The sequence below is a fragment of the Dama dama genome, chromosome 26 (assembly GCF_033118175.1).
Source record: "Dama dama isolate Ldn47 chromosome 26, ASM3311817v1, whole genome shotgun sequence".
Taxonomy (NCBI): domain Eukaryota; kingdom Metazoa; phylum Chordata; class Mammalia; order Artiodactyla; family Cervidae; genus Dama; species Dama dama.
Genome location: NC_083706.1, coordinates 29,490,267 through 29,512,530, shown reverse-complemented (window position 1 = coordinate 29,512,530; position 22,264 = coordinate 29,490,267). Strand labels below are relative to the sequence as shown.

At 43.5% G+C, this 22,264-nt stretch overlaps 1 protein-coding gene across 1 annotated transcript in view; it reads left to right on the top strand.

Moving 5' to 3' along the window:
* MAP3K5 (mitogen-activated protein kinase kinase kinase 5) overlaps window positions 1-22,264 on the top strand; it is a 212,502-nt gene that overhangs the window by 170,731 nt on the left and 19,507 nt on the right. Inside the window, exons 19-25 of the mRNA XM_061130296.1 lie at window positions 980-1,137; window positions 3,426-3,603; window positions 4,330-4,350; window positions 9,704-9,881; window positions 9,972-10,140; window positions 17,018-17,203; window positions 21,149-21,254. Coding sequence (XP_060986279.1) covers window positions 980-1,137; window positions 3,426-3,603; window positions 4,330-4,350; window positions 9,704-9,881; window positions 9,972-10,140; window positions 17,018-17,203; window positions 21,149-21,254 — 996 coding nt within the window. The remainder of the gene's footprint in view (window positions 1-979; window positions 1,138-3,425; window positions 3,604-4,329; window positions 4,351-9,703; window positions 9,882-9,971; window positions 10,141-17,017; window positions 17,204-21,148; window positions 21,255-22,264) is intronic.

The window sequence follows — 22,264 nt, the reverse complement described above, 5'->3', positions numbered from 1 at the left end:
CATCATTTATGAGTATATCAGAAGCTGGGGACATGGCAATTATCTGTTCCTATTTGTACTCCTGACTAATTGCCGGATTTTGAGAAATCACTCCAAACTAGATATATAAATTTGGCCTCTAGTTGTAGCCAATAAGACAATTGCAAGTTAGTGTCCACTTGGGAAGTAGGAGACCAGAACTAAAACCAGGGGTTCTTGGCCCTCATGTGGTGCTCTTTGCATCATACCATGCTTTTAAACTCCTTGATTCTATGAAGCCTTTTAAATTTCCTCTCTTTTTCATTCTACTCTTCTTCACTCCAGTTACTTGTTTATACTGATGGCTCATGACTCGACTTTAACCCATTAAATCTATTATTCTGTGGACCACAGGCTCGTAGCAGAAGCCATGTATGTTAGATTAACAAAGTAAAGTACAACCAAAATTATTTACATTATTTTAAACAATGGCTTTCAGAAATCTTCATGTTTTCATGTTTAAAAAATAAACATGAAAACAGAAGAACTGAGCATTCAATCAGGAATTGAGAAATAACAGACTAAGGAAATGGATGAATGACCCAGATTTTTCCTGCAAAAGATTGGAAGTATACGTAAAGGGAATCTCCATGTATTTGAAAACCTGATTGCAGAAAATGTGTGTTGATGTATTTTCTGTTATTCTCAAATGACTATTAGAAGTTTTGAAGCGGTCCCAATGAAATGATGCCTCAATTACACTCTACTGTCTAGGAAATGAAGTACCTATTCATAAACAGATAATATTAGTAAGATATATTTATATCACTAGTGAAATCCATTATGACAACTACTATTTCCCCTTTTATTAGCAGCAGAGGAAACTGGGACTTAAAGAAAATGAGATACTAAAACCTGAATCATGCTTTTAAATTGTCTTATTTATGTAAATAACTTGAAACCGTTGTTAGTGCATCTGTTTTCTCTTTTTAAATTCTAACTGTGTTTGAATTCTATCCAGGTACCCTCCAGTATATGGCACCAGAAATAATAGATAAAGGACCAAGAGGCTATGGGAAGGCAGCAGACATTTGGTCTCTGGGCTGCACGATCATTGAAATGGCCACTGGAAAACCACCCTTTTATGAACTGGGGGAACCACAAGCAGCTATGTTCAAGGTCATATTTCATATCTTAAATGTCCTAAAAATCAGTGGTTAAAGCTCTTTACGGCTCTTGGAGTTCCATGTGTGTATGTCATATTTTTTTAAGCAAAAGGAAAGGAGCCTGAGCTAGCACAATGTAAGATCTAAAGTTCAAGTTTCACTCCCCTCGGTCAGCCTCATGTGGAGGGTCTCTCTCCACATTTTGTTTTCTCAGCTACCAAGTGAGACTCAGTGTAAGGCCTTTTGACCACCTTTTCACGATGCAGTATAAGTAACACGCCACTCCACAGAAGATGATTTAAGCCCTTTGGGAAACACAGTCTGAAAAATCTTCCACTGAGGGACATATGAAAACACTTTTTATCCATTTAGGTATTAAAGACATGTTTTCCTTTTCTCCTCTATCATTGTAGTTTGAAGTTTCCATAGATAAAAGGGTATAGTTGTTTTAAGTACATCAGCCTTAGAACATCTGTCTACTCTTCCAGCCTGTTACTTTGCCCATTAGTAACTCTTCTGGGGGCTGGGAAAGGAAGCAGCTCCAGCTCTCAAAATAGGGAGCATGTGAAATGGAAACAGACCTGAGAGAACCTGCGGGGCACAGCGTCAGCATCCGGGGCCCGGACAGTGACCGGCCCCTGAATCCCTGCAGTCCTCTCCTGCCACTCCACTGAGCCAGAGGAATATTAAACTGAAGCCCTGTCTCCCAGGAAGTGAAGCTCCCATCTCTGCTATTCTCTGAGGCATCGGAATTTTGATTGTAATTTATTATTCCTTTCCCTGCCCCTGACCATGTTTCTAGCACTTACTCCATTTGTGAATGGCCTCTCTTATGAGGGGCCATGTCATGTCCCTGCTATGTTTGGACCAAACTTGGTTTCCCTGAAGCTTGGAGACAAGCTGATGGGCTGCTGCTGATACAGAAATGAGTAGTGTAACCACACCTGAAAAAAACAATGAGAGTGTCTCAGAGATCTGCCTTTCTGGGCATGAATGGATGTCTTTCTCTTCTTGGCCAGTCTTTCAAGTTCTTACCAATCTCTGGGACTTCGCTCTGAAATGTTCCTCTGTTACACATCGGTGCGGGATTATTAAGCAACATGCTTTAGAGGAGATAGCATGCTCTGGCACTGACTTGCAACGTTTTAATCCAGGCTCCAACACAGTCAAGCTATTTACTGGCTTTGAGTAAATTACTTAACCTTCTTGTGCATTGGTTTCCTCATCTATAAAATGGGTAGAAAAATAGTACCTATCTAATGAAGGTTTTTGAGGAGTGAATGAGATAATATGTGAAAAGCACTTAAAACAATGTCTGATACATAATAAAGGCTTTATAATTAGTACAAATGTATCTTATCTATATAATAAGTTAATATAAGCTATTTAATAACAAAACATTTCCTTAGGAAATTTTCTCTGTACTAAATACATGAAACATCGCTGAAAGACATTAGAATGACAGCAATGAGAAAAACGTTCTCATTGTTATAAAAATACTGTTTGTTTAATTTTAAGTATTTTTAAATATCTCTTTTAAGGTAGGCAATTTGAGACAGGGAAAAACATTCACAAATCATGGCACAGGAGAAACAATACAGTCTTTAAGCCAAACAAATGAAGGTTCAAAATCGCAGCTCTGCCCTTTCATAAGCATGTAACCTCACCCCTGTGAGCCTCATTTTTCTCATTGCTGTAACTGGGATCATATTTAATCCATTGGGTTGCTAGGAGGATTTGATGAGATCTCATAAATGAAAAAAAACAAGCACGAAGCTCTGAGGACTGAATTATTATTTCATAGCGCTGTCTACTGGAGAAGGCAATGGCACCCCACTCCAGTACTCTTGCCTGGAGAGGCCCATGGACAAAGAGCCTGGTGGGCTGCAGTCCACACGGCCGCAAAGAGTCGGAGACGACTGAGCGACTTCACTTTCCCTTTTCACTTTCATGCATTGGAGAAGGAAATGGCAGCCCACTCCAGTGTCCTTGCCTGGAGAATCCCGGGGACGGAGGAGCCAGGTGGGCTGCCGTCTATGGGGTCACACAGAGTCGGACACGCCTGAAGCGACTTAGCAGCAGCAGCAGCGCTGTCTACTGTCTTAAGCTAATTACTGTGCCTGTGTCATTGATAAAGTTACAAAAACACTGAAAACTTTCCATAACCTACAGAAAACAGGTCCTGTCTCACTTTGAAAAAAGCCACACGTTTGTAGCTTTTGATGAAGGAGCTTATCTCATTAGGGGACCGAGTTATGGGATGAGATGGTTATTCAGAAGCCATGTTGTCCTGTGTCTTAGGTGGGGATGTTTAAAGTCCACCCAGAGATCCCAGAGTCCATGTCAGCAGAGGCCAAGGCGTTCATATTGAAGTGTTTCGAACCAGACCCTGACAAGAGAGACTGTGCTAACGACTTGCTTATGGATGAGTTCTTAAAAGTTTCCAGCAAAAAGAAAAAGACACAACCTAAGCTTTCAGGTATGTGGTTGCATCAAAGCGGGTGTAGGTCAGAGTCTCTAAATGCTAAACTTTTAAGATGGAAGATTTTTCCAGAGGTGAGCTAATTTGTTTAAAGGTACCACCAAAAACTGGCATCTTGAAGCTGTGTTAGCAGGAAATTCACAAATACTAGGGCCTCACACATAATGATCTTCCATCACATGGATAGTAGGGGATTAGTATACCAGCATCTATATGTTAGCATTGCTGATACAAAGATTAAAGGACAGAAGGGGTAGAAGGTAGTTTTTTCAAACTGAAATTCCAAATTACCATTGATTGACTACAGAGTTATTAGAGGACTGTTAAGCTTCCAAACCATCCGGATAATATGTTCTTTTAATTTTAGATTGTCCAAAACACCAATTTCCTTTTAGAGACTATCATTCCAAATAATTAACGCCCCACCCCCCCACCCCGGCCAAAAAAAAAGAAAGAGAAGATTTCCAGTTATAATAAAATAGCACTGTAAAAATATAAATTGGCTTTTTGCAATAATTTCCATAACTCATTTCAGAAAGGGAAAAAGTAAGTGATTCACTTGTTAGCATTTTTGGTGTCTATGTGGGATGAGATGGGCAGAATGAATGTTTGGAAAGGACATCAATCCCATTTCCAGCATTCACTTCACTTTTTGTTGATTTCTCAGTTTAATAACAAACCAAATGCATGCTTATTTTGCTGTGTTTACTTTTCTTTCCACAGCTCTTTCAGCTGGATCAAATGGTAAGTTTATTTTTATGTTGTCCTTTGGGCTGAAGCTTGGTACATCATGAAATAAGCTCTAGATTTCTTATTGGAGAGCCTCATCCTCTGCTCTTTGCTTACATGGGGTGAGGGTAGGAGGCTCCTGGGTACAAAGGATGTGTGGTTGCAAGCCTGGCTGGGTTCATTCTTTCAGAAACCCCTCAACTTTCTCCGTCATAAGACAGGCTTCTTTTGATCCTTCCTAAATGCAGGATGGTGACTCTGTTTTTGAAATCTTCAATGTGAGAGGAGTCCATGCTTTCTTAGGGGCTTCCCAGGTGGTGTTAGTGGTAAAGAACCCCTGCCAATGCAAGAGACCAAAGAGATGCGGGTTCCATCCCTGGGTCGGGAAGATCCCCTGGAGGAGGGCATGGCAACCCACTCCAATATTCTTGCCTAGAGAATCCCATAGACAGAGGAGCCTGGGGGGCTATAGTCCATAATGTTGCAAACAGTTGGACACAACTGAAGCAATTAGCATGCCCACATGCTTTCTTATCTGAGAGCTAGCTGGCCACCCAGCTCATTTCTTGGGGAAAATTTCAGTGCTGGACATCTTTCCCTGTCATCTTTGGTGTCCTATTTTCCTCTGATTTTAGCTTGTCAGGACTAGATGTGGTTTTGATTTTCAGTATTAAGCTTTGCAGATTATAACTAGGAAGGTTAATCTGCTCTGGGAAGATCAAGTGATGCATTTCAAGGCATAGGAAAGAAATGACCATGATTTGGGATTTTCCTAAGTTGGATGAGTTGTTGATCAAATAGACATGGGGCTCGGTGTTCATTGTGAGCATCCTGTGAGTTCTTCCACTGGCTGGGGGTAGATTTTTGCATGTTCCTTACGTGCCTCAAAGTCAGTCAGCCCAGAGAAGAAGCCCAATAATCAGGGTTTCTTGGCCACAGCCTCTCCAGTTTTCCCCACTCAATTCTTAGAGTCAAGAAGAACTCTGTGAAGAGGAGCCCCTCTTTTCCTCCCTTCTCCACAGTCACTGCATTTCACAAGGAGGACCCCGGGGCACTCAGGAGCCTCCCCGGCAGCTGGGTTTTGATGTCATAAAATGGGCCCTGACTTTGGACTCCAGCGGAAGTCGATGCACTTTGCACTTAGGTGGAAGCCAATTCTGATCCCAGCTGAGCCACTCTCTAAAAGCATGACAACGCAGCAATTTACTTGTTTCATCAGGCATTCTGTGCTGGGAACAATACCTACTGCACAGATTTGCTTCTGAGAACAAAATAAAAAATATATACCAAAAGAAGCTGGAGCCATGCCCAGAAGCTCAATCCATGATTGCTTCATCCCTTCCACATGGGTAGGTTTTTGTTGCAGGAAGCAGAGTCTCATCAGGCGCACATTTAAATTCTGTGAACTCAACTATACACACTTGGCAAGAGACAACTGGTGAGAGGGAATGTAAGCTGACAGTTCTGCCCACAAGCCCTCTCGGTGAGCATGTGCCTTAGAGCGAGCCTGAGGTGGAAGGTGTCCATCTGCTGACCGCTCGGTCACCTTTCCCACACACCCTCCCCGCTCCGCACTCAGGGTGACTCAAGAGCATCTGGGACTGAGCTCTGGCTTTAGAGTCTTTTACTTAAGGTATTTTAGAATCTTAAGATTTTGTAGAGTCAGCATTAAGAGAATGGGCATTGGACTCAGAGCTGGGTTCATGCCTTAACTGGGTGACCCTGGAAATGACTTACCCTTAGTCACCTCATCTGGCCAGTGAGTTCAGTTAGACAAACTGCCCATGGGGCTTTGTGACAATTAAAATGCAGTCACACATGTGAGATGCTTAGCAACTGCCTAAGGTGGTTATTATGACTATTACTGCAGGGCTCTTCTTGCTCTGGCCTGCCCATGCCCAGTGGCTTGTTTAGTATTGTAGACCACAGTCCAGAAGTCCCCTATTCTTTCCCTAAAAACTGCCTACCTTCCTAGCTCAGAACATCTCCCAGGCCTCCTCAGTTCTCTGGATCTTTTTTATTTTGCAGTAACTTACCCGTTTCTGTTCTGCCTCCTTGGCCTGAAACATTGATCTGCTTGATAGAGATGTTTCTGACAAAATTACTTATTTTCAAACCAGTATTTGATGAGAACTAGGCACCTCCTATTGTGTCAGTTCAGACTCCATCAAAATAAAATAAAAGCTTATGTTTGTTATAGAATTATAACTTATGAGAACTGGGAAAGGCCTAAGAGTTCATCTGCTCTATTGGTTTCCAAAATATGTGTTTAGCAAAGAACTGCTTTTTAAAAAATTATGAATTCTTAAGCAGAGCTTAAAGTAACAAATAGATTCAAGGGATTAGATATGATAGAGTCCCTAAAGAACTATGGACGGAGGTTCATGACAATGTACAGGAGGCAGTGATCGAGACCATCCCCAAGAAAAAGAAATGCAAAAAGGCAGAATGGTTGTCTGAGCAGGCCTTACAAATAGCTGAGAAAAGAAGAGAAGATAAAGGCAAAGGAGAAAAGGAAAGATATACCCATTTGAATGCATAGTTCCAAAGACTAGCAAGGAGAGATAAGAAAGCCTTCCTCAGTGATTACTGCAAAGAAATAGAGGAAAACAATAGAATGGGAAAGACTAGAGATCTTTTCAAGAAAATTAGAGATACCAAGGGAAAATTTCATGCAAAGATGGGCACAATAAAGGACAGAAATGGTATGGACCTAACAGAAGCAGAAGATATTAAGAAGAGTTGCAAGAATACACAGAAGAACTACACAAAAAAGATCTTCATGACACAGATAACCATGGTGGTGTGATCACTCACTTAGAGCCAGACATCCTGGAATGTGAAGTCAAGTGGGCCTTAGGAAGCATCACTACGAACAAAGCTAGTGGAGGTGATGGAATTCCAGTTGAGCTATTTCAAATCCTGAAAGATGATGCTGTGCAAGTGCTGCACTCAATATGCCAGCAAATTTGGAAAACTCAGCAGTGGCCACAGGACTGGAAAAGGTCAGTTTTCATTCCAATCCCAAAGAAAGGCAATGCCAAAGAATGCTCAAACTGCTGCACAATTTCACTCATCTCACATGCTAGCAAAGTAATGCTAAAAATTCTCCAAGCCAGGCTTTAACACTACATGAATTATGAACTTCCAGATGTTCAAGCTGGATTTAGAAAAGGCGGAGGAACCAGAGATCAATTTGCCAACATCCACTGGATCATCAAAATAGAAAGAGAGTTCCAGAAAAACATCTGCTTTATTGACTATGCCAAAGCCTTTGACTCCATGGATCACAACAAACTGTGGAAAATTCTGAAACAGAGGGGAATACCAGATCACCTGACCTGCCTCCTGAAAAACCTGTATGCAGGTCAAGAAACAACAGTTAGAACCAGACATGGAATAATAGACTGGTTCCAAATAGGAAAAGGAGTACGTCAAGGCTGTATGTTGTCACCCTGCTTATTTAACTTATATGCAGAGCACATCATGCAGTACTTTTTTCCAGTAGTCATGTGTGGATGTGAGAATTGGACTATAAAGAAAGCTGAGTGCTGAAGAATTGATGTCTTTGAACAGTGGTGTTGAAGAAGACTCTTGAGAGTTCTTTGAACTGCAAGGAGATCCAACCAGTCAACCCTTAAGGAAATCAGTCCTAAATATTCATTGGAAGGACTAATGCTGAAGCTGAAACTCCAATACTTTGGCCACCTGACTCGAAGAACTGACTCACTGGAAAAGACCCTAATGCTGGGAAAGGTTGAAGATGGGAGGAGAAGGGGACAACAGAGGATGAGATGGTTGGATGCCATCACCGACTTGATGGACATGAGTTTGAGTAAGCTCCAGGAGTTGGTGATGGACAGGGAAGCCTGGTGTGCTGCAGTCCACGGGGTCTCAAAGAGTCAGACACGACTGAGCAACTGAACTGAACTGAATTCCTAATGTTAGCAAATTGGACTGCAAGGAGATCAAACCAGTCAATCCTAAAAGAAATCAGTCCTGAATATTCATTGGAAGGACTGATGCTGAAGCTGAAGCTCCAATATTTTGGCCACTTGATGTGAAGAACTGACTCATTGAAAAAGACCCTGATGGAAAGATTGAAGGCAGGCGGAAAAGGGGACAACAGAGGATAAGATGGTTGGGTGGCATCACTGACTCGCTGGACATGAGTTTGAGCACGCTCTGGGAGTTGGTGATAGACAGGGAGGCCTTGTGTGCTACAGTCCATGGGGTCTGACTCAGTTGTACATGACTGAGTGACTGAACTGAACTGAAGCAGAGCTCTGATATATGACTGAAGGAGCATGGTTGTTTTAGGTAAAACAGGGTTGGAACCTGTGTAACAGGATCACGGAAATCTACCCACTCACCCCATCCAAGGCAGCCCCGAGAAATAGGTGGACCTTAAACTTCTAAGGAGCACAGTTTATCGGTTATGAATCTGGTCCTTTATTTTATACATGTGAAAAACTAAGACTCACAAATGACCTTCCTAAATTCTAGTGGGTCTGTGTGTGCTGTCATGTCCAATTCTTTAGACTGTAGCCAGCCAGGCTCCTCTGTCCCTGGGGTTCTCCAGGCAAGAATACTGCAGTGGGTTGCCATGCCCACCTCCAGGGGATCTTCCCCACCCCAAGATCGAACCCGCATCTCTTGCATGTCCCGCGTTGGCAAGCAGATCATTTAGCACTGCACCACCTGGGAAGCTCCTGAAGTCTAATAGGTGGACGATAAAAACAAATGTTCTGAGAGAGCATCATTGAAACAAGTATACTATCAAGGGGTGAAACAGATCGCCAGCCCAGGTTGGATGCATGAGACAAGTGCTCAGGGCTGGTGCACTGGGAAGACCCAGAGGGATGGGATGGAGAGGGAGGCAGGAGGGGGGATCAGCATGGGGAACACATGTAAATCCATGGCTGATTCATGTCAATGTATGGCAAAAACCACAACAATATTGTAAAGTAATTAGCCTCCAACTAATAAAAATAAATGGGGAAAAAAAAAGAGTTTTCATGCAGCAACTAAAGATCCCATTTGCTGCAACTAAGACCCAGAACAGTCAAATACATAAATAAATATCTTAAAAAAAAAAAAAAAGGGCTGAGAACCCAGACCTGCTGGGCCTGGTGCCTCCTCCAGTTTCATGCCCCTGAGATAGTTCTTGCAGGGTCTAGGAGGCCCTTTCCTCACCGACCTCCTGCAGGGATTCCTCTGGGGAACCGTGGTCCCAAGGCCAGCCTGTGATGTTGCATAGCGCGGCTGCTCACTGGGACGAGGCCCTTGACAAGCATCCTGCTGTCTCGTGTCGGGTGCGCACGTCCCTGGGAGCCTCACTGTCTCGTGCCCCCTCTGTGACATGCAGAGTACCTCCGGAGTATCTCCTTGCCAGTGCCCGTCCTGGTGGAGGACACAAGCAGCAGCAGTGAGTACGGCTCCGTCTCCCCCGACACGGAGTTAAAGGTGGACCCCTTCTCCTTCAAAACAAGAGCCAAGTCCTGTGGAGAGAAGGACGTCAAAGGCATACGGACGCTGTTTCTGGGGTAAAGACCTGACTTCGCTGGGGTGAGGGACGTATGTGGGGTGTCGTTTGATAACGGGGATGGTAACATGTGCTGCCTGAATTATTGCAGCATCCCTGATGAAAATTTTGAAGACCACAGTGCTCCACCTTCTCCAGAGGAAAAAGATTCCGGATTCTTCATGCTGAGGAAGGACAGTGAGAGACGGGCCACGCTTCACAGGATTCTGACCGAAGACCAAGACAAAGTTGTGAGAAACTTGATGGAATCCCTGGCTCAGGTAAAAGCCGTTATATGGAGACTTCATTTCCCCAGAGTTGACTTTTTCTTTTCTTGACTCTGCTGACTCTTTGCTGTGGCGCTGGGGCTCTTTTTTTCAGTTGTGGTACATGGGCTTAGTTGCCCCTTAGCATGTGGAATTTTAGTTACCCTAGCAGGGATCGAACCCACGTCCCCTGCCCTGGAAGGTGGAGTCATAGCCACTGGACCACCGAGAAGTCCACTTGGACCTGTCTCAGATGATGTGAAGACATGAAGAAGTTTTCACCTCCTGATGACAAAACAAACCTACCACGGGGCGTAGGCAGAATCCCTAACGCAGAAACTGTGTTTTAGAACATAAGCTGTTTTTACATCAGGCTTCCCTGGTGGCTCAGACGGGAAAGAATCCACCTGCAGTGTTGGAGACCTGGTTCAGTCTCTAGGTTGGGACAATCCCCGAGAGAGGGGAATGGTACCCACTCCAGTATTGTTGCCTGGAGAATTACTTGGACAGAGGAGCCTGGTGGGCTGCAGTCCGTGGGACTGCAAAGAGTCAGACACAATTGAGCGACTGACACTCACTTTCCACTTATTTTTAAGTCAGAAGCAAAATGTTGATGAAGTTCTGGCGGGTCCCTGCAAATCTTTTCACCCTTCATTCATTTATTCATTTAGACAATAAACATCCACTGAGACATGTGAATTGCTACCCGCCGTTAGCGTGAGACCACCTGCCATTGGCTCCTCTGAGCATTTGGGAAACCTCACTTACTCAACAGAGACCCCTGTGCTTGGAGGGCTCCAGTCAAGAATAGGGAGATAGGCAATAATAAGTAAATGATCTAGGGTGGTAAGAGGCCATACATGCTACAAAAAAACCCAAAGCTGGGCAAACTGTGTTCCCTGGTGTATTTGTTTGCTGAGCTGCCATAATAAAATACGTTAGACTCAGTAGCTTGAACATCAGGGAATTTTTCTCTCTCGCGGTTCTGGAAGCTGAAAGTCTAAAACTGGGGTGTTGGCAGGTTTGGTTTCTCCTGAGGCCTCTCTGCTGGGCTTGCAGGCGGCCACTTTCTGTGTCCTCACCTGCCCTTTTTTCTCTGTGTGCCCGGAGTGTCTCTTCTTCCTCTTACAAGAGCACTAATCCTGTTGGATTAGGGCCCCACCCTTATGATCTCAACCTTAGTTATCTCCTAAATACCCTGTCTCCAAATGCAGTCACCTTGAAGGATTAGGACTTCAACACATGAATTGGGGGATGGGGGAAATGGCACAGTTTCATCCTAATACCTGGAAAAATGTATTCCCTGGGATTCTGCTTATAGAAATGCGGAAGAATCCCCTCCCAACCCTGTCCTAGTGGAGGCAGGGTGTCCACCACCTCTACACTGCAGGTGATGCTTGCTTGCCTGGAGCAGAGCTCAGGCCTCCTCTGAGTATAAAACTCCCCAGACATACCTGGCCCAGACATGACAGTTGCATCCTCTCTCAATTCTATGGGTGTCAGGGACTTGTGAACCTGCTTCAGCACCTGTGGTCACCAGCTGTCTTCCATGATCACCATGATGACATGTAATTTCTCTCCTCGCTTCTGTCCTAGGAGAATAGCTGCAAAAAGGGTAAAGCTGGAGGGATCAGGTCAAGTTTTCATCTCAGTCCAGTACTTTACCTGGTCTCAGCTTTTATTAGAATGTAAATGAAGCCAGGCTGTCTCTTTCTCGGCTCTTGCTATATAGCCCTTGCTTGTCTTTATCTTGAGAAGCCCCTGAAATTTCTCTGCCGATTCCACCACCTCAGGAATTCTCTATTATTCACGTCTTTAGATTCCATAGGAGGAGCTGAAACACCATGTGTGTGTCATCAGGGTCTCTGAGTACAGGGAAAACTGACATCTATGTGTTCTGGGAAAACTTCTGACGAGTCCTAAAGGGAAGCTGCATGGAGTGAGCAGGGAGTCTGAGGCCCTGAAAGGAGGTGCTCTGGGTGAGGGACAGCCAAGTTCTGAATTGGAAATGGAATGAGTGCTAAGCATGCCACAGAGGAATCTGGAGATGTGGCTGAGATGGGAGTAGTCTGGAACCTGTAGCTGTCACTCATGTCTTTCCATCTGCTCACTGTGGTCATTCAAGGACTGAGAATCAGATGGTGTAAGATAAAGAAGCAGAACCAAGTTTACAAAGAAGGAGCAACTGTGCAGTAATTGGAGGTCATTCATTCAACAAATATTTATTGAGCATCTACTAGATGCCAGGCATCCCCCCATCTATGTGCTGAGTATGCTAGGACACCATAGTGAACAAAATGAGAAAAAATAGATGCATCCCATTGAAGCTGACATTCTTGTAGAGCAAGAAAAGCAATAAAAATGTACTAAGTGCGTAGTTGAATATATCATAGTTAAATATATAGTTAAGTGTTATTATATACTATGTATGTTACATATATGTTACTATATATGTTAAATATATCATGCGTGTGTGTGTGTCTGCTTAGTTGCTTAGTTGTGTCCGACTCTTTGCAACCCCATGGACTGTAGCCCACCAGGCTCTTCTGTCCATGGGATTCTCCAGGCAAGAATACTGGAGTGGGTTGCCATGCCCTCCTCCAGGGGAACTTCCCAACCCAGGGATCGAACCCAGGTCTCCCACATTGCAGGCGGATTCTTTACTGTCTGAGACACCAGGGAAACCCAAATATATAGTAATAATAGCAAATACTTTCTGTGGGCCAGATATTGTTCTTAGTAGTTCCTGTGTCTCTACTCACTCAGCTCCTTGTGACCGCAGTCCTGCCGCAGAAGTTCTGTTAGTCTCCTGATTTTGCACAGAGGAGGTACAGAGGCGTTGAGTAACTCACGGAAGCCACACAGCCCTAAGCTATGGAATTGGGATTTGGACCCAGGCAGTCTGGCTCCAGGGACTGTGCTCTCTAGAACCACACTGCTGTCCCTCCTGCTCCACCAGAGGGTGGCAGGTCCTGGGAGAAACACATGCAGCAGGGGAGGGGACGGGGTTTGGGTTTGGGAGAAGGAATCGCCAGTAGCGGCTCTGGCGTGAAGGCTTCTGTTTTAGGTCCGTACTAGGAACCCAGTGATGCTTAAATCTCACGATCATCCCCCGTGGGTGTGCTCTCCTAACACAGAAAAGTGTCTGCCTTGATTTGTGTCATGGTCTCAGCCCTCAGCAGAGAGCCTAGCAGGAGACTGTGCTTCCATGACTGTGCTGAAATTCCTAAATTTTGGAGTTGGTTAATCCTATTCAAGGCTTCCCTGGTGGCTCAGACGGTAAAGTGTCTGCCTACCATGTGGGAGCCCCGGGTTAGATCCCTGGGTGGGGAAGGTCCTCTGGAGAAGGAAATGACAATCCACTCCAGTGTTCTTGCCTGGAAAATCCCAGGGACGGTGGAGCCTGCTGGGCTGCCGTCTTTGGGGTTGCAAAGAGTAGGACACGACCGAGCGACTTCACTTCCCTTCACTTCAATCCTATTCAAGTGTTTGTGACTTCCTAGTGTTTTAAGAATGCTTGAACGTTCTTTAAAAAAGGGAAAAGGAAAGAAAAGCCTAAAAGTGACTGCCAGAAGGCTTGCCTCAGTGCACCAGTATGAAGTGACCAGTATGATTCTGACCAGAAACTGCTGGTCACAGTTGCTTAGTAAATCCAGAATTGTCAAGTGAGATATAGGGTCCTTCTGACAGTGACTGCTGCAGATGCTGTGAATCCTTTCCTGGGGCATCCCATGGTGATCTTGTAATAGAGCAGGTCCCCACCCAGGTTTACTGCTGGTTCAGACAGCTAATTGAGGCAGTAGAAAGTAATTATTAGGAGCTTGGGTTCAGCCTCAACTTGACTCTGAGGCCTGATTCTACCACTTAAAGGCTATGTGATTTGAACAAGTTAGTTAACCTCTCTGAGGCTGAATTTCCTAATCCATAAAATTGAGGAAACAATGGAGTTAGTCACCGTAGCAAAGGGTTGCTACGGGGAGTAACTAAGATCATGAATCATGAGACAATAATAGGGAGAATTCCATAAATGTTAACTATTATTGTTGATATCATCATCAAGAAGTTATCTAGTATCTGATTTTTTTCAATGACCAGATGGAAATGTATTTTCATTGTATTAAATATTTCTAGATACATCTTTACGTTTAAGCCTGCCCCATTATGACAAGACTGAAGTGAAGATCCTCAAAGTGTGGCCCATGAAAGCACTTTCAATCTGTAACATCCTTCTGAAACCCACTCATCACTTTGAAGGAGTTTAAGGACAAAGAAGGCAGAGCCCCTTTGTCAGAGAATTTAGGATGGTCCTCTTGAGTGTTCAGGAAAGGCACCCTGTCAGATGCTACCTTCTGATACTGAATCATAAAGGCATGTTAATGAGTACACGTGGGGAGGCAGGCTTGAGAACAGAAACAACCATTATTATGACTATTATGTAGGTGATGAAATTCCCCAGATGAAAAACATTTCCCAGGGTAGATAGTGTTCCTTTGTAGGACAGGGACAGTGACATCAAAAACCCAGCAGGAGCCTGTTTTTCTGTTGAGAAAACAAAGCAAATGTCCAAAAGAATGTTTGTTGTTTAAACTGCTGGCAAACATGTAACTGATTTTTCACTAAGATAAGCTTCCAATTCCTAAATAGCACACATTTTTCTTCTCAAATGTATTTTCATGTTTTTATGATACTGCCTGTGAATCTCTACTTTGAGTGTAATTTAGTTTGTGGCAAGAAAAGGAACGAAGTTTAAAATTGTTCCCTGTCTGATTTTCAAATATTCCCTTAATGATAGCTTTCAAGCTTTTCAATATAATCTTTTCTCATCAAAGCATAAGCATGAGAGGGCGCTCACAAATGAAAATAGGTTGAGAGAACGAACTTGATGGGGCATTTCTCTTTTATTTTAACAGGCTCCTAGAAATTGTCATTTTCAAAGCCCAGTTGAGGAATTTGATTTTAATGATGCAGTAACAAAATACACAATACGAGATAGAAATGAGGATAATAAAAATCCCTTTCTTTCTTAAAGTTAGATGAGGATCAGTAACATTCTACTGTGTTTCCTTTAAGTAATAACGTTTCTTGCTTAAAGGAGAAGTTCAACTTGAAGAAGGGAATTTGTTTAAATATTTAATTTTTAATATGTGAAGTCATCCATTTGGTCCATTCTTATTACTGATTGCCTTATTGGTGTGTAAGGAATGGTTTCCAGGATAAAGTTTGAAGCAAGCTCCTTTTAATAGCAAAATGTTTTATATGTTTTTATTGTTAATTAATTTTTATTGGAGTATAGTATCTTTACAATATTATGTTAGCTTCTACTGCACAGCAGAATCAATCAGCTATACATATACATATGTGTGCATGCTCAGTCGTGTCTGATTCTTTGTGACCCCATGGACTATCGCCTGCCTGGCTCCTCTGTCTATGGGATTCTCCAGGCAAGAATACTGGGTTGGGTTGTCACTTCCTACTCAAGGGGATCTTCCCAACCCAGGGATCAAACCCACGTCTCTTGCATCTCCTGCATAGGCAGGTGGAGTCTTTACTCCTGTGCCACCTGGGAAGCCCACATATACATATTTTCCCTTCGTTTTGAGTTTCCCTCCCATTTAGGATACCGTGAGTGAAGTAGGTCAGAAAAAGAAAAACAAATATCATATATTAATGAATATATCTAAAAAATGGTATAGATGACCTCATTTGCAAAGCAGAAATAGAGACAAAGACTTGGAGAGCAAATGTATGGATACTGAGGGGTAGGCAGAGTTGGTATGAATTGGGAGATTGGGATTGATACATATACACTATTGATACTGACAACTGATGCTTGTCAATCAATCAATATATCTATATTGATATAGACAACTGATGCTAGCTGCTTTTGATTGCAAAGAATTGATGTGTTTTAAGGGCACTTGATGGACTGCAAGGAGATCCAACCAGTCCATCATAAAGGAGATCAGTCCTGGGTGTGCATTGGAAGGACTGATCCTGAAGCTGAAACTCCAGTACTTTGGCCACCTCATGCAAAGAGTTGACTCATTGGAAAAGACCCTGATGCTTGGAGGGATTGGGGGCAGGAGAAGAAGGGGATGACAGAGGATGAGATGGCTGGATGGCATCACTGACTTGATGGACATAAGTTTGAGTAAACTCCGGGAGTTGGTGATGGACAGGGAAGCCTGGCGTGCTGCGATTCATGGGGTCGCAAAGAGTCGGACACGACTGAGCGACTGAACTGAACCTAACTGAAAGGGCCCTTGATGGACTAGGAACATGTTGGCAGACACATGGATTCTCAGCGTCTCGTGGAGCCTCACAGAGACAGAAACTGGAGTGTAATTCCAAGGCCTTCAAGGCCCTCAGTCTGTGCTTCTCTGGCTTGGTTGCTGCTGGCACCCGTTTCCGTCTGCTTCTCTGTCCACCAGTCGTCCTTCTCACCTCTGTTCCTTGTGCTTCCTTATAACTCGATGTACTCTCACCCTGTTTTATGACTTCTCTCTCTGGGCAGACTTTGAGCCTGAGATCCTATGGCTTATTGCCTGAATCTCTCTTTAGCTCCCAATTAAAATTTCTGAAAGTGGAATTTCAGTCTCTGCCTGTCCCTGTTTGTCCATCTGACTACATCACGACTGTTGGACAGTGTATGCGGTGGGTTTCTTTCCTTCCCAAGGACTTCTCTTTCCTTTCTTTTTTTTTTTTTTTTTTTGCAGGGGGAGAAGCCATAGTTTAAATATGGCTGTTCCCCCTTAGCAGGGGGCTATTGATACCATGTATAAAAAAAGTCCAGTTCTTCTCAACAGGGGCTATGAGGGCGGCAGGCCCATGGCTGAAACATCCAGTACAGAAATATCTGACCGACTGACAAACTGTTGGTTACTATTCACAGGGGGCTGAAGAACCTAAACTAAAATGGGAGCACATCACAACTCTCGTCGCAAGCCTCAGAGAATTCGTGAGGTCCACGGACCGGAAGATCATAGCCACCACCCTGTCCAAGCTGAAGCTGGAGCTAGACTTCGACAGCCACGGTATCAGTCAGGTCCAGGTGGTGCTCTTTGGTTTTCAAGATGCTGTAAGTATGATGCTTTGCCCATGTTTTCCCAGGCACTCCAGCTAAAATTAGTCAGAAAAAAACAGGATAAAAACATAAGCTCTGTTGCCTTTTCTTTATTTAATCATTGCCATGAATTCTCTTCTCTTTAGAACATGAGTAAGTATGAGATGGTTGCCTGTCTGTGTGCCTCGAAACACTAGCTTTGTTTGTTATATAATCTGGTATCTCCCCCAGGTTAGATACACATAAAATGGAACACCGTGGAAAATAACAACACTCACAGACATCTCCCATGGCTGCACTTTGTTCTTATGAAATCATGTAGTTGGTCACTATTTATTTTGATGATTTTAGCAACAGAGCACTCTTCAGTCCTGCACTTTCTATTATATATGAAAAATGCCATCTAGTGGTCACTCGGAAAAATGTAACCGTACTGATCAGAATGATCAAATTTTTCCACCCTTGCTCTGTTTTCCAAACAGAACATTTTTGACATGCTTGTTTAATAAATATTCACTACTTCCTAGCCAGCAATATACTTTGGAGTACAGGGCTTCACTGGATAAAAGTTAATCCACAGGCTCTGGTGCGAGATCACTGACCGTGCCTCGCTCTCACAGCGAGTTGCTACGCAACACAAACTTGAAGCCAGTTTTCCAGAAGCCTGATTCAAACCATATGTGATATCCTTGCATGAGACTTGCCTGTGGAACTTGTACCAAAAAAAGCCTGAAGTCCCTCCCAGAAGCCCTTACAAGTGACTGCGGGAGACAGAAATAAGAGAGTTCCCAAGGTGCTGGCCCTGTGAATAGGGAAGCACTTTGCATCATTTTAGGTAAACTCCCCAAATTGCCTCAGTCCTAATGAGTTTATTGCTGCTCCCTAGAAGATGTCTTGGCAGTTGCATTTGGTGCATCAAAAGATCCCAGATTTAAAACTAAATTGTAATCCTTCGGTGAGCTCTTGCTCCCTGGAACTCTGTGCAAGCCGCTCAGTCTTGGGCTGTATCCTGGGCAGGGCAACGCTCCTGACTCGATTGACGTCATGGGAAATGAGAGCAACTGGCCAGGCCTGTCATTAATATAATGCTAAAGGCACACTTACTCTGTGACTAGGGAACCCCAGCCATCTACAAATAGAATCACATAACTCAGTGAGTTTGCAACTTGCTCACACATTTGGCTTCCAGTCTAGAGGTTGGAAAGCAAATAGGCAAGTAGAATTCAGATTGAGAGTGGGTTAGTTGTAATCCTGGGCCACAGACCAAGTCACACACACACCCACACACACCCCTACCTGCTCTTGCTCTGACTAGAGACGTCCAGAATGGACTTGCACTGTCCAGGATGGGAATGAACCCAAAGAATGGCCCAGATGTAATATACTGTTTAATGAGGGGTTGTGAGGAGCTGGTCATGGTAGGGGACCCCGCCTCCATTTTCTGCTTGGGACCCTTGAGAGAAAGAGTATTAGTTACTAAATGTTGTACCCACATTGGTCAAATAATCAGGTGAGTCCTTTAAGAAAGTGCCAGGACAAAATTATTCTGAAGGGGTTTCCCAGATCAAGTGGGAACCTAGCAATGGTCCACTTCCTTGGGAACAACCACTCTGAGAAATTCCTCAGACAGACTGCCATTGACACTGGTGGATTTTGATGAAGATGGATCAAGGGCAGGAATGAGCCACTGGAACTCTAGTTTCTGGTGTGAGGTTGCAGCTAGGTCACCTTCTCCCCAGCTTCCTCTAAGATCTCTAGTCAGAGTGCTGTTGGGAAAAATAGCATCTTTTATTAAAGACTCATGTCAACCAGAAATTAGTGGAGTTAAACCTAATTTTGAATAAACCTCTCTTAGCCTTATGATAAAAGTCATTTATAAAAAGGTAATGGCTTACCCATACAATGGAATATTATCAACCTGAAAAAAGGAACGAAGTTCTGATACATTACACTAAGTGAAATGAGCCAGACACAAAAAGACTATGATTTCGATTGTGTGAGACACTTAGAGTAGTCAGATTCATAAACAGGAAGTAGAATGGTTGTTGTCAGGGATTGGGAGGAGAGGGCAGGGGGGAATCATTGTTTAATGGGTGTAGCATTTCAGTTTTGCAGGATGAAAAGAGTTCTGGAGATGAGCAATGGTTCAGTTCAGTTTAGTTCAGTTCAGTTCAGTCGCTCAATCGTGTCCGACTCTTTGCGACCCCATGACTCGCAGCACGCCAGGCCTCCCTGTCCATCACCAACTCCTGGAGTTTACTCAAACTCATGTCCATCAAGTCAGTGACGCCATCCAGCCATCTCATCCTCTGTTGTCCCCTTCTCCTCCTGCCCCCAATCCCTCCCAGCATCAGGGCCTTCTGATGGCGATGGTAGTGTTGACTACAAAATGAGCCGCAGCCTGAAAGTAGAGAGTTACTTTATTTGGTGGGAACGTTAAGGACTCCAAGCCCAGGAGACAGCATCTCAGTAGCTCTGTGAAATCTGCTCAGAGGAGGCAGGAGAGGGAGTCAGGCTATAGACAAGTTTGCAACAAAGAGGGCAGGCAACCTGAACATCAAAGATCATTGTTAAGTAGTAAGGAAAACCAGATTTCAAGCTAAGGAATTTAGTGTTTTCTGTGTATGGAAAGATGCAAACCTCTGGGCTCTCTGAATTCATTCCTTTCATAGGCACCTCAGCTGTCAGGGGCCAAATCTGTTTCTAGATGCTTTAGATCCTTAATTCCTTTTTTACCGCAAGGGGTGGCAGGTGTGGCGGATGGCTGCTTCTGGCATCCCATCTCTTCACCCCACCAGCAATTGCCATGGTTGGGGGCGGTGGCATCTGCTGGATGACACTTTGGGGAGCCCTCATTCACATTAGGAGGCCTGAAATCGCTGACGGCTGTGACATGTCTTGCCCACTGATACAGCAGGAAATGTTTCATTTCACACTAACACAACAGTGTCAATGTGCTCGATGCCACTTAAAAATGCCACTTTAACTGTACACTTAAAAATAGTTGAGATGGTAAATTTGATGGAACGCATATTTTAGCATAATTTTTCAAAAGAAAGGTAATGCATTTATCTGTGTCAGTGTCTGTGTAAATAAGTGAAACATTACTAGTCACTTTAAAAAGACAGTCTTACAACAGAGATTTTTAATGTGAACAGATTGGAATAGTTCAACACTTTATTCCCCTTTTAAAAAGATAGAGGCTGTTGTGGGGTAGAAAACAAGGCATGCACCATGGCAGGTCTGTAGGTAGCATGCGTGTTCTCATGCTCCCCCTTTAAGCAGTGACTGGCACTTTCAAGTCGTCACATTATGCTGAAGTGCTTGGTTGTGTTGAACAGCAACCATAACATTTAAGAATAAAAAGGAAATACATAGTCTCGATGCACGTGTGTATGCTGAATCACTTAATTCATGTTCACCTCTTTGCGACCTCATGGACTGTAGCCCACCAGGCTCCTCTGTCCATGGGGTTCTCCAGGCAAGAACACTAGAGTAGGTTGCCAAGCCCTCCTCCGAGGGATCTTCCCAACCCAGGGATAGAACCAGTGTCTCATGTCTCCTGCATTGGCAGGTGGGTTCTTTACCGCTAGTGCAACCATTTTAAACCCCGTGGACTCTTTTTTTCCCTTCTTTTATCACCCCCACCATCCAATCTGCTGACATCATAAAAGGCAGAAGTTGCAGATACCAAGTCCCAAAGAGGCAACATTCCCTTTCAACTAGATTGCCTTTCATTGAAGTGGTATATCTCACTTGCTTACATGGGGAGCACCAAACTTCATTTTGAAGTGGCAATTTTTCATTTGTTTTCTGGTGACATAAATAAATTATTCACAATTCAGAGTGAAGAAGCCTTTTAGTTATTATTATTGGTAGAATATCATCCGAATGCATGCATCAGCTAGGTTATTTGCAATTAAATATTAAAGTAAACCATATATCACTCTCTTTCTCCAGGTCAATAAAGTTCTTCGGAATCATAACATCAAGCCACACTGGATGTTTGCCTTAGACAGTATCATCCGAAAGGCAGTACAGACGGCTATTACCATTCTGGTTCCAGGTCAGAAATACTTAACTACTTTGCCGATATTTAGAGTTTGGTATTTTCAATTACTGTTTATCTATCATTTATGATGTCTCCTCACTGCTTTTAAGACAACTTAGCCTTTTTTTTTTCATCTTTCAAAACCACCAAATAATATTTATCTAGTGCGTGTACTCTGAGCAAAATGTTTACTATGAGTGAGGAAGTCTTGTTTCCTTGTCTTTAAAGAGCATCATTGGATATAAAGACAAAGAGAAAATGATACAAGAGCTCCAAATACATATGCATTTCAATATTTAGATATCTGTACCCACAAAACACCCTCCCATGTCATCTGTTACCAGTGGTTCTCATAGCTGCCAGTGCATCGAGTGATGTCAGGAGCTTTTTAAAATTACAGCTTTGAGAGCTCCATCCCAGACTGAGTGAGAATCTGCTGAGGATAAAGCTCAGGAATCTGATTTTCCAGGTCATTTTTATACACAGCCAGGTTTGGAAATCACGGGTCTAAATAGATTCCAGCTATGTTTGCACTGAGATATTATACCAAAGGGTATCTCAATAAATGCAACCAGGTTATGGGAGTAAGCGTGTGTGCTAAGTCGCTTTAGTCATGTATGACTCTGTGTAACCCCACGGACCCTACCAGGGTCCTCTGTCCATGGGATTCTCCAGGCATCAATACTGGAGTGGGTTACCATGCCTTCCTCCAGGGGATTGTCTCGACCCAGGGATTGAACCCACATCTCTTACCTCTCCTGTATTGGCAAGGCGAGTTCTTTACCACTAGCCCCACCTGGGAAGCCTGTTATGGAGAAAGGGAGAGATGTACTCATGTTCTAAGACAAGCTTCCAAAGTGTTTTGATAGTGTACCCATAATAGAAATTTTAAGGAGAGCTATTCCAGCTTGCATTGTGTGTGTGTGTGTGTGTGTGTATAGATAGAGAAATAGATTGATTGAGGTATATGAATTAGAAACGTGTTCTAAAATAAAAGAAACATGTTCTGTTGTACTAATTTGTAC